Source organism: Pongo abelii, chromosome 11 (genome assembly GCF_028885655.2).
Source record: "Pongo abelii isolate AG06213 chromosome 11, NHGRI_mPonAbe1-v2.0_pri, whole genome shotgun sequence".
NCBI classification, from domain to species: Eukaryota; Metazoa; Chordata; class Mammalia; order Primates; family Hominidae; genus Pongo; species Pongo abelii.
Window position 1 is genome coordinate 68,809,903 of NC_071996.2, and position 12,293 is coordinate 68,822,195.

At 33.7% G+C, this 12,293-nt stretch overlaps 1 protein-coding gene across 7 annotated transcripts in view; it reads right to left on the bottom strand.

Annotated features, from left to right (window-relative positions):
- Positions 1 to 12,293, bottom strand: part of SCN9A (sodium voltage-gated channel alpha subunit 9) — a 178,853-nt gene that overhangs the window by 68,835 nt on the left and 97,725 nt on the right. For all 7 annotated transcript variants that reach the window (XM_024243378.3, XM_063712844.1, XM_024243381.3 and 4 more), the window contains one exon: positions 7,768 to 8,244. In XM_024243378.3, coding sequence (XP_024099146.3) covers positions 7,768 to 8,244 — 477 coding nt within the window. The remainder of the gene's footprint in view (positions 1 to 7,767; positions 8,245 to 12,293) is intronic.

Here is a 12,293-nt window from a genome sequence, read left to right on the forward strand (position 1 = left end):
AATTCTCCTTAAACTATATTGAGAAACCAGGATGCTAGGTCATAAAAGAGAGGGTTTTTGGGTAGAGAGAGGAGAGGGAGAGATATCAAAGGTCAGTGATGTTTTTTCCCCTTGCTCAAAATGCAGGTTCTTAAACAAGCAAAAGGGGAAATATACCCATAGCCCCTGAATAAAGAAAATAATATCTCAGAAACCTGAATCCAAGTAAGCTAGGGATTAAATTAGCACCATTTATTTTAAAAATTATTTTTGACACATAATAATTGTACATATTTATGGGGTACATGTGATAGTTCGATACATGTATACATTATGTAATTATCAAATAGGGTAACTAGCAGATCCATAGCTTTGAACATTTATCATTTCTTTATGAGGAGAGCATTTAAAAACTTCTAGCTATTTTGAAATATACGACACATTATGGTTAACTCTAGTCATCCAACTATTCAGTAGAACAACAGAACTTATTCTTTCTATCTCACTGTAGCTTTGTACCTATTGACCAATCTTTCCCCACACCTCGCTCCTCCAAGCCTCCCATCCTCAGATAACCACTATTCTACTATCTACTTCTATGACAACTCTTTAGATTCCACATATGTGTGAGATATTTGACTTTCTGTGCTTGGCTGATTTCACTTAACATAATGTCCTCCAGGTTCATTCATGTTGCCACAAATAACAGGATTTCATTATTTCTTATGGCTGAATGGCATTCAGTTTTTCTTATGTACATTTTCTTTATGCATTTATCTCTTTATGATCATTTAGGTTAATATGATAACTTGGCTATTGTGAACAGTGCAGCAATAAACATATAGGAGTACAGTATTCTATGTTTACTGTGTCTCTTCAACATACTGATTTCATTTCATCTGGATATTTACCTAGTATTTGGACTCCTGGACCATATGAAAATTCTATTTTTAATTTCTTTAAGAACCCCCATATTACTTTACATAATGGTAGTACTAATTTACATTTTCACAATCAGTGTGTAAGGATTCCCTTTTCTCCATATCCTTTTAACACTTTTATCTTTTGATTTTTTGATGGTAGCCATTCTAACTAGAGTGAAGAGATACCTCAATATAGTTTGACTTGCATTTCCCTGATGATTAGTGATGTTGAGCATATTTTCATATATCTGTTGGCATTTCTGTGTCTTCTTTTGATAAATATCTATTCAGGTCTTTTGTCCATTTTTGAATTATTTGTTTTTTGTTGTTGTTGTTGAGTTGTTTGAGTTCCTTATATGTTTTAGATATTAACCCATTATCAGAGGCATAGTTTACAAATATATTTTCCCATTCTGTAGGTTATCTCTTCACTCTACTGATTGTTTGCCTTGCTGTGCAGAAGCTTTTGAGTTTAATTTAATCCAATTTGTCTATATTTGCTTTCGTTGCCTGTGCTTTTGAGGTTTTATCCAAAAAAAATCCTTGCCTAGACCAACATCGTGAAGCTTTCCCCGTTTTTTTCCTTCTCTAATAGTTGTGTAGTTTTCAGTCTTACATTTAAGTAGTTAGTCTATTTTGAGTTGACTTGTGTATAAAGTAAGAGATAAAGGTCTAATTTCATTCTTTTGCATGTGGCTATTCAGTTTTCCCAGAACCATTTACTAAAGAGGCTGTCGTTTCCCAATTCTAGGTACTTGGAACCTTGTCAAAATTCAGTTGACTGTATATGTGTAGATTTATTTCTGGGCTCTCTATTCTTATATATTGCTCTGTGTGTCTGTTTTATGTCAGTATCATTCTGTTTTGTTACTACAGCTTTATAGTATGTTTTGAAGTTAGTTAGTGTGATGTCACCAGCTTTGTTCTTTTTGTTCCAAGTTACTTGGGCTATTTAGGGTCTTTTGTGGTTTCATACAAATGTTAGGACTTTTTTGATTTCTGTAAAGAATGTCATTGGTATTTTGATAGAGATTGCATTAAACCTGTAGATTGCTTTGGGTAATATGGACTTTTAAAAAATATTAATTATTCTAATCCATGAACATGGAATATCTTTCCCTTTTTGTGTCCTCTTCAATTTCTCTCACCAATATTTTATAGTTTTCATTGTAAATATATTTCACCTCCTTGTTTAAATTTATTTCTAGGTATTTTATTTTTTGTAGCTATTGTAAATGGAATTGCTTTCTTGATTTATTTTCAGATTATTTGTTGTTAACATATAGAAATAATATTGATTTTTGCCTGTTGATTTTGTGTCCTCCAACATTACTGAATTCATTTATGAAATCTAATACTTTTTTGCATGGAGTCATTAGAATTCTCTCTATCTAAGATCAGATTATATAAAAAAAGAGAGAATTTGACTTCTTTCTTTCCAATTTAAATGTCCTTTATTTCTTTCTCTTGCCTGATTGCTCTGGCTAGAACTTCATTACTATGTTGAATAAAAGTAGTGAAAGTGAGCATCCTTGTCTTGTTCCAGATCTTGGAGAGAAAGCTTTCAGCTCTTCCCTGGTTAATATCATGTTAGCTGTGTGTTTGTTACATATGGCCTTCATTACATTAAGATATGTTTCTTCTATACCTAATTTGTTGATCATTTTTATCAAATAAAGGATACTGGATTTTATAAAATGTTTTTTCTCTGTCTATTGAGATGATCATATGGTTTTTACGTTTCGTTCTGTTGATATAATGTAGAAAGTTTATTGTTCTGCAAATGTTGAAACATCTTTGCATCCCTGGGATGATTTCCAGTTGAGCATGGTGAATAATCTTTTTGACAGGCTGCTGGATTTGAGTTGCTCGTATTTTGTTGGGGCATTTTGCATCTGTGTTCATCAGGGATAGTGGCCTCCAGCTTTCTTTTTGTGTGTGTGTCCTTGTCTGGTTCTGGTATTGGGGTAATACTGGCCTTGTAGAATGAGTTAGAAGAATTCCTTTCCTTTTGATTTTTTTGAATAATTTGAGAAGAATTAGTATTAGTTCTTCTTTAAATGTTTGGTAGAATTCATCAGTGAAGCCATGTGGTCCTGGACTTTTCTTTGCTAGGAGAGTTTTTATTACTGATTCAATCTTGTTACTCATTATTGGTCTGTTTGAGTTTTCCATTTCTTCATGATACAATCTTGGCAGGTTGTATGTATTGAGTAATTTATCAATTTCCATTAGGTTTTCCAATTTGTTGGAATTTGATTGTTCATAGTAGTCTCCATTGATCAGTAGCTGCTGCAAACGTTGTTAATGATTCTGAAGTTGCATCCAAATTTAGGCAAAGAGAATTCAAAGGATATGATCTGAACAGGCATTTATAATAAAGTCCCCAAGTATGTCTTTCACACACTAAAATTCTGAAGCACTGATCTTCATCATGCTATCTCTTTTAAATTCAATCTGTAGCCAATAGCTACTTACAGTGTGTATGTAAGAACTCAATTCCATACTTATAATAATTGTACATTGAGCACTTACTTTTCAAAAAGCATTTGTCTAATTATTTATGAGAATCATGTAATCTTTATTACAATCTATTTTACACATAAGTAAACTAAAAAAAAAAGGTTTTTGTAAATTGCTCAAGGTCATATCAAAAGCTAAGATTTGAGGCAAATATTCTATCTTATAAAGTGGCATTCTTCACCATATCCCAAGGTAGTGGCTAAGACTTAATGACATAAATATATAAATTAGGAGTTACTTTCTATTGGGTAATTGAATTTGCCTCTTTGGCTCATCCAGGCTCATCACAAACACAACCATCACTATTTCAAAGGCATCTCAGATATGAAAAAAATAAAAGTTGCAAAGGAGGGAATTCACAGTTCAAGACTCTAGGAACTCAAGTGGGTGATGAAGATTATGAGAATTAGAGCAGGAAAAGTTAGCATAGTAGGATTAAAGACATTTGAGACAAATAAATAAAATGTACACTATTTTAGTGATCCAAATGGGAAAACAAAACAAAACAAAAATGACAAAATTTAAACTAGAAATATTTTAATCTGAAGAGGCTGGAAAGAAAGACCTTAGATATAAGGTTTTTATAGTTGGCCACAGCTTAATATCTTATCAAACAAATTTCCTTTAGATCTTGAACCTTCATTATTTCTCAATTCTTATATTTTCAGGTAGGTTTGTCTATACTTAAGATGACATACTTTTAGATATGTCATGGAAAATTTTTTATGAAGAAGGGTAAACTTTCAAAGTTCGTAATTAGATGTCAGTAGCACTAAGAACCTGAGTTCTTAGGTAATAATAATGATGCAGAAATTGATGACAACAAAAACTTTTTTAAAATGGCTTGCTAATTCAAACACTAGGCTACATGACTTAAAAATACTAGCTTGTGTATCTGTTACTACAACCTCTAAGGTAGCCACAAACTCCTGTATATTTAATTGTGCATACCATAGAAATGTAATAGAATAAGAATGTACACTCTTTTATCATATAGATATAACCATTATGTAATGAGAAAAAAATTAGTGAAAATCAAGAATATTAGAATATTAACATCAAATGATTTTTAGACAACTCAGTTTATAGGGCACTAGATTTCATACTCTTTAGGAAGGGCTCATGGAATAAGTGACAGAGTAATTTTATGAATGGTTAAAATAATCTATTTCAGTTACAAAATACAAATAAAATCACTAGTTATAAAAGATAGCTGACCATTATGACAACACACCTTCATCTGCATGCCACAGAGATATAAATTCTATAGCTGCATGGCTTTATACCCCAGGGGAGACAAATTATTAAGTCCAATAGGAATGTTTGTTTTGTGTTTCAAATAGACAAAGAGAGGACAAGAGAGGTAGAAATTCCATTGAGCTATAAGTCACAAGACTAGGACTCTTGACATGGCTCTGCCTTTATAACTGTATAACTATATAACTCTAGATTTACAACTGTATAACTCTAGCTTTATAACTGTGAATAAAATCACTTCCTTTTAATCAGTCTGCTTTTTCAGTTAGAAAATGAAGTGCTAAATGGAAAGTTCTATAAGGTTCCCTTAAAAATGTTACAACTCAACATACTAAGAATAAGAATTTTGTCACCAGCTAAGGAGATCCATGAAAGGTCAGCCATTGGCTTTAAACAAAAGAAAAATGAACAGGTAAGAAATAATTCCTCATAAATGTTAAGAAATAATTTCAGAAGTCTTTGGTTGACTTTCCCCAGCTCCTGAAGTGCTTTAACACCTAGAATCCAAGTTTTATTCTGAGAGCAACTGTCTGCCAGGCAATGGAGTTTATAATTTTAATCTTCTTTAAATGGGTGACTGAGTTAGTTTCCCTTTCCAAATGATACTAAACCTAGATGCCTGCTCCTTAAAAGGCATATGTGGAATCTGATTTTCTAACTTTAAGCTGAAATGAACACACTTTTAAAATTTTGGGAGTATTACTTCTTCCATGTAAAAGATTTTAAAATATACAAATAAAATACAGCTGCCCTCTGTATCCCTGGGTCCCACATCTGTAGAGTCAACCAACTACAGATGGAAAATAATTGGAAAAAATAAATATAAAAATACAACAATAAAAATAGTACAAATAAAAAATACAGTAAAACAAATATTTACATTGTGTCAGTGATTTACTTTTACATTATAAGTAATCTGAAGATAATTTAAAGTGTACATACGAGAGGATGTGCGTAGGCTATATGGTAAACATTGTGCCATTTTATATAAAGGACTTGAGCATCTGCAGATGTTAGTCTCTGTGGGGAGCCTTCAAACCACTCGCCCATAGATATCGAGGGATGACTGTATTTTATTCCTTAATTTACCGTGTTGGAAAAAATGTCCTTGGCTACATAGAAACATATATCATGATTTATTTGTTTAATCATTTATTCACTCAATTAAATATAGAGCATTTTATTTTATTTTGTTTTAATTTAATTTAATCTTATGTATTTATTTTTTTTGAGACAGAGTCTCACTCTGTAGTCCAAGCTGGAGTGCAGCGGTGCGATCTTGGCTTACTGCAACCTCCACCTCTGGAGCTCAAGTGATTCTCATGCCTCAGCCTCCTGAGCATTTTACATATATATATATAGATAGATAGATAGATAGATAGATATAGATATAGATATAGATATCTATATATCTATATATCTATATCTATATCTATATCTATATCTATATCTATATATATATCAGTCATGATTATTCCATATAATCTTTTTTCCAAGTCCACTATAAATTCATGGAGGGTGGAGTCTTAGTAAGTTAAGGAGATAGAAGATATTTGGTAGATATCTGTCAAATACTTTCTAACATGAGCTAGAGAAAACAAAAGATTATTTTTAAATGATACCTTAAGACTTGAAAGCAATCTCATAAAAATAATTTGTAATACGGTTGTTATATTTCACAATAAAAATACAACTCAATACATACATTGACTCACTACAAATATGCAGGTAAGGGTGGGAGAGGAGGGCACAAAAAAAGGTTTTAAAGAGTTCCTGTTCTCAGTGAATTTACAGTACCATTTGATGCATACCATAATTTCTCAAAAAATTAAAATTTAAGATTGCTGAATCCAGGAAGAGGTATAAAATTGTTTGGGGTTCAAAATGAGAAGGGACTACATTCATTTGGGGAGAAATTGGGAGGGATGAAATAAATAACATTTTGAGAACATTGAGTATGGTTCTAAACGTTTTACATGTATTAACGTGTTAATTCATTTAACCCTGACCCAACTGTGATTTAAGTATTAACAATTTAATACATGATAAATACAAGAGTGATGCCTTGAAGGATTTTGACTGGAGAAGGAAATCCCAAGCAAAGTGTGGTGAGTGTTTATGGCCTAAAAGGAAACTGGTTTGGTACAAGTAAAAATCTACGGGTGAGCACTAGGAGATAGAGCTGGTCAAAGCTGGTTACGGCCACAGTGTGAAGGCTTTGTGCACAGTACGTAATTCGAGACTTTGGGGATGGCCAGGCCTGGTGGCTCACTCCTGTAATCTCAGCAACTGGGGACAAAGTTTGAAGAACTGTCTGAGGCCAGTAGTTTGAGACCAGCCTGGGAAACATAGGGAAACCCTGTCTCTACAGACTTTTTAAAAAAAATTAGCTGGGTGTTGTGGCATGGGTGTGTAGTCCCAGCAACTCAGGAGGTGGAGGCAGGAGGATCACTTGAGCCCAGGAGTTCAAGGTTGCAGTAAGCTATGATAGCACCATTGCACTCCAGCCTGGGCAACAGAGTGAGACTGTCTCTATTTTTTTTTTTAAAAAAAGGAGGAGAAAAGAAAAAAGAGAGAGAGAGACTTTGCGGATCATGGATACATCATGAGAGTGAAATGATTAGGACTGAATCTACGTGAGCGAAATTAATCAAATAAGTAAACTAGAGTAAATGCAAAATGGAAGCAGAGGCATCAGTTGAGACTCTGCTTGAAATGGTTTAGGCAAAAAATAGTGAGTACAAAGGAAAGGTGATGAAAAGGAGAGGTGGATTTAAACAGGCACTGTGGAGGGAGACTGTGTGTAACTTTTCAACTGACAGGAGACATGGGATGAAGGATGGGAAGGCTCAAAGATACCTGGTGCTTTCTCATACAGCTAAGTAAGATTAAATCAATTATTAAGAACTAGTAAGAAAACTTTACCAGATGAATCTTCAGGAAGCTGTTGTGTAAAGTCACGCACAAAAACTATCCATCACTATATGCAATGTTAAGAAGAACTTATGACAACAGAAATACGAAATTTTCATTCATTTCATACTAATTGTTAATATGAAACACAAAGTATATGAAGCATTCTTACCACTTTGCTGTATTCACTATCTGAATCACTGCTAAGTTCCTCAGTATTCATATTTTCCAAATCGGATTCCCCAGGTGCAATTGGCACTGTCACTGTGAGGCTGGGATTGTGAATAAATGATTGACCATCACTGTCTTCCATCAAGTGTTTGTCCACGCTGCTTCCAAAACCACTGATTTTATCTTTTTCCTTGAGGAAATTGTGACCTTTGCTCATTTCAGCAAGTGTATGGTTAGAAATATAGTTTTCCTTCTTAGTATTCAGATCTTCTGCTTGTCTTATCTCCCTGGAAATCTTTGGCTTTTTGGAAAATGCTTTTAGAATAAATTCATGTAAGGTTTGTTTCACATAATTTATTCCCTTTTTAATTCTAGTCACTGCAATCTGGAGGTTGTTTGCATCAGGGTCTTCTTCAATTGCTGTAAGATTGTCTGAACTAAATGAGCTCAATAATAAGGCCAGAAATAGGTTTAGGACCTATATCAGGGTGGGGAGAGGGGGTAGAGAAATAGGGAGACAGGAAATATAAAAAAAAAATAAAATAAGTACACTTTTCTGAATATAGGCCACAATACAAACCAGCAACGAAGATTTCTGCACCTTTTCACACACAGATAAGACCACATGAGAGAGACAGAGGAGAGGGTAGACTCCTCATCACTGTATCCCTAGACTAGCCCCTGCAGACTCAGCCATACCCAGGAAGAATTACCATGGGGAGCAGAGAGAATGATCCCTCACCACTATCATTACATCATTTCTAAGTTCATTTCTGTAGCAGTAGTGCCTTAATCAAGTTCTCTTTTATGAACCCAAAAAACTCTCCTAGCATTCATCTATCATTACTCTTTATTACCTGTGAGAAACAGGTAGAACAAAACAATTGTGACTATTTTCTATTGTGCTAAAGATCTTTGTTCACTTTACCAGAAGATAAAGGTCACTTGTTCCAACAAATGGAACACATAATACTTACAAAGTTCCTGTAATAAAATATTCTGTCCAAGAAGTGTGCTAGAATACTACTTAATGTGACTTTTAAAGCACAGAAAAGGACCTGCCCCTTGAACCTGATTCACATGCAATAATGGCATTATGATTGGCTGGCTTCATTGCCTATTATGTTTGCCCTAGAAGAGATTACAAAAAAGGTCAGGACAATTTCTATTCTCTTGAAGCAAAGTTTTATTTTTGAGTTAATTATTTTTTTTTCTCACCGAAGTAGAAGTGCAGATGAACTCAACATTGCAAAAAAAAATGTTCACAGAGGGCAAGAAACATGTAAATTATATTTAAACATTGTTTTATCCAGGAAACAAAAAAGGAAATTGAATTGGCATTTGATGGAAGTCTTTTCACGGCCCAAATCATCTACCTCATGTTTTAAAAATCGAAGTAAGACTTAACTGAAGAGAAGGTACTCATCCCTCATTTTGGTCATACCTAAAACAATTTCTCTGAGATGTAAGTAAAGACAGCAGGTTAAAATTGTGTGTCTCAGCAAGTCTGATTTAGGAGAAAATTCTGGAGGTGGGAGGTCTGGGAATCATAGTGAACAATTTCGATAATTGCTAAAAATCCCTGAAATGGTTTAATAGTTGTCAATGAAAAAGTGTATTTCACTATGAAATACATGTTTGTGTATACTTGTTTTAATAGGAATATTGGTGAAGATCTGAGGGTCCATTTTACTGCTTTAGTCTCCTTAATCTGTTCAAGTGTTAAACCATTTTAACAGGGTGCATTGGCTCATGCGGTTCTCACTTCATTGAGAACAGCTGCTGTGACAACTTTCTTTCCTTCAAAAATCATAAGTCTGTAATATTTCTATAACCTAGTGGGTATCGCAAATCAAAATAAAGTCCATTTGTATCATTTTTGTATTATCACGTTAAATAAGAAATATTAATAAAATGTATACTTGATTCAAAGTCTCATTTTGATTAATGGTCTTCACAAGTTTCCTGATACAGACCCGAGCTGACTGAAACTTATTTTTCCAAATGTTTTCCTAAACCTATGGTCCTTAACCATTTCAATTAATTGGCAATAAAATGACCAAAAGAATAAATTAGAGAAATATGAAAAAAGCCAGTTTAGCATATAACTAACGTGGAAGACTATATCAGGAATATATTTTTTTCCTTAAATTTTAATTCTATGATATTGGTAGTTCCTCCATTAGTCAAGAGTTGGTTATCAACTTCATGAATTTTCTTCTGTATACTTTCATTGCCAAGAATTCATAACTGAAGAATAACAATATGAGTTAGTTAACACTAATTCTACACGAATGAAACACTCACCAATATATCCCCTCTGTTTTTTTTTACTATAAATCTATATTGCCTTTCAAAGGAAAACATAACTCTCACACCAGTGTCCATGATCAAATATTATATTATCCATTGTTCAAAGGCCCACTTCAAAAACCTCCCTTAAGTCTCAATCTAAAACTCTTCCTTTAAGTGTCAAAAGCATTTTATTTTAACCTCATTGGTAGAACTCATCACTTCTTCCTTGTCTGATAACTTTTGTATTCCACTTTTCTGTGTCCTAATAAGCATCTTAAAAACAAGGATTAGATCATGGGTAATTGGTTTTGGTCTTCCACCCTAAATAATACCTAAACAATGCCTTCCTGTCTAAACAATACCTAAACACCTTTCTTTTCACAGAGAAGATACTAAAAAATATTGAGTGGATAATGTGCTGATAGCCAAGGGAATGCCTTTCCCTTTGAATTTGCTTGAATAAATAATAAACATTTAAATTATTTGTGATCATTGGCTTTGATGTGGCATGTTTTCACAAGTTATACCTTTCCCAATTTCACGATTTTATGTCAAAATTTTGTAAGAAGAAATGCACAGCTGGGTGCGGTAGCTCATGCCTGTAATTCTAGCACTTTGGGAGGCAATGGAGGCTGGATCACCTGAGGTGAGGAGTTTGAGACCAGCCTGGCCAACATGACGAAAACTCGTCTCTACTAAAAATACAAAAAGTAGCCGGCACGGTAGCATGCACCTGTAATCTCAGCTACTCAGGAGGCTGAGGCAGAAGAATGGCTTGAACCTGGGAGGCAGAGGTTGGGGTGAGCTGAGATCACATCATTGCACTCCAGCCTGGGCAACAAAGTGAGATTCCATCTCCAAAAAAAAAAAAAAAAAAAATACACAAGCAAATCCTGCTATAGGAGCTTATAAATACAAAACAGAGAAGAAGAAACAAAGAGAATGTGCATTTCATTCCATATTGGAAGGAATTTGTAAGGCTATATGAAACTAGGAAGCTTATTTATTACTACAACTTGAAGGTGATCAACAATTATAGAATGGTAATCCATGATGTATATTTTTTGTGCAGTAAAAATCTAGAATTTGTGCTGCATAAATGCCTTTGTGTATGTCTGGCACAGTATCATTTAGTGTGTGATTGGATGAATGTAAGTTTCTGTCCTGACTTCCGAATCCTCTTTTTATGGTGGTTACAAGGACAACAATATTTTAGTAATTTTTTTCAACTCAGTGGGAAGTGAAGGCACTTACCATATGGCTGTTACCATATCCCACCTTCTGGATACCTGATGAGAGATTTGATGTCAAGCTGACCAACTGAGACAAGTCAACATGGCAGATTTGAGAATTGAGATGAGTGGCTCATAGAAGAGCATTTTATCCCAATTTTCTCTTGCTTGTAAGCTTGAAAGTTTTCACTAATCAGTATAAGGAAGAAAAAAGATAAAAAAAAGTACAAGCCAAGAAAACACTAATTCAAAAAGTAGGCAGATTGCTATGTCCACATGATGCTATAGGCCAGTGGTTGGAAAACTTTTTCTGTAAAGGGCCAAATGATAAATATTTTAGACTTTATTGGGCATAGGATTTCTATGGCAGCTATTCACCTCTGCCATTGTAATGTAAGAGCAGTCATAGAAGATACGTAAATGAATTGACATTCCTATGTTTGAATAAAATTTATGAACACTAAAATTTGAACTTCATATAATGTGCATGTGTCATTTATTCTTCTTTTGATTATTTTAACCACTTAAAAATGTAAAAATCATGCTTAGCTCCCAGGGCCACACAATAACAGGCATTGGACTGGCTTTGGTCTGTGGGGCATAGGTGCTGATCCTTGCTATAGAGGCTAGTCTTATACATGGCTATAAGGTGCGGGACCAGTCCTTTCATTTGCCTTGGTCCATTATTAACTTCATTTTTGTTATTATTAACTTAATTATATTTTATTTACTAGTATAGCTTCAAGAGAGCATATGCCATCACTTTCAAAATTAGAGAAAAAGATAGAAAGCTTTGCCTTAAAATGAATAGGCAGTGATTTTGAAAAATATACATATGGGTTATTTGGCTAGGGAAACTAATACAACATTTGGTTCTCTTTCCTGTTCTTTCTTGTATTAAAATTATCACTATTCTGTTGCAATTAATAATTTGATATAATTAACTATAAAATTATAAAAATAATAGATCACATCATCACAAAATAATTTCCACAGAGAA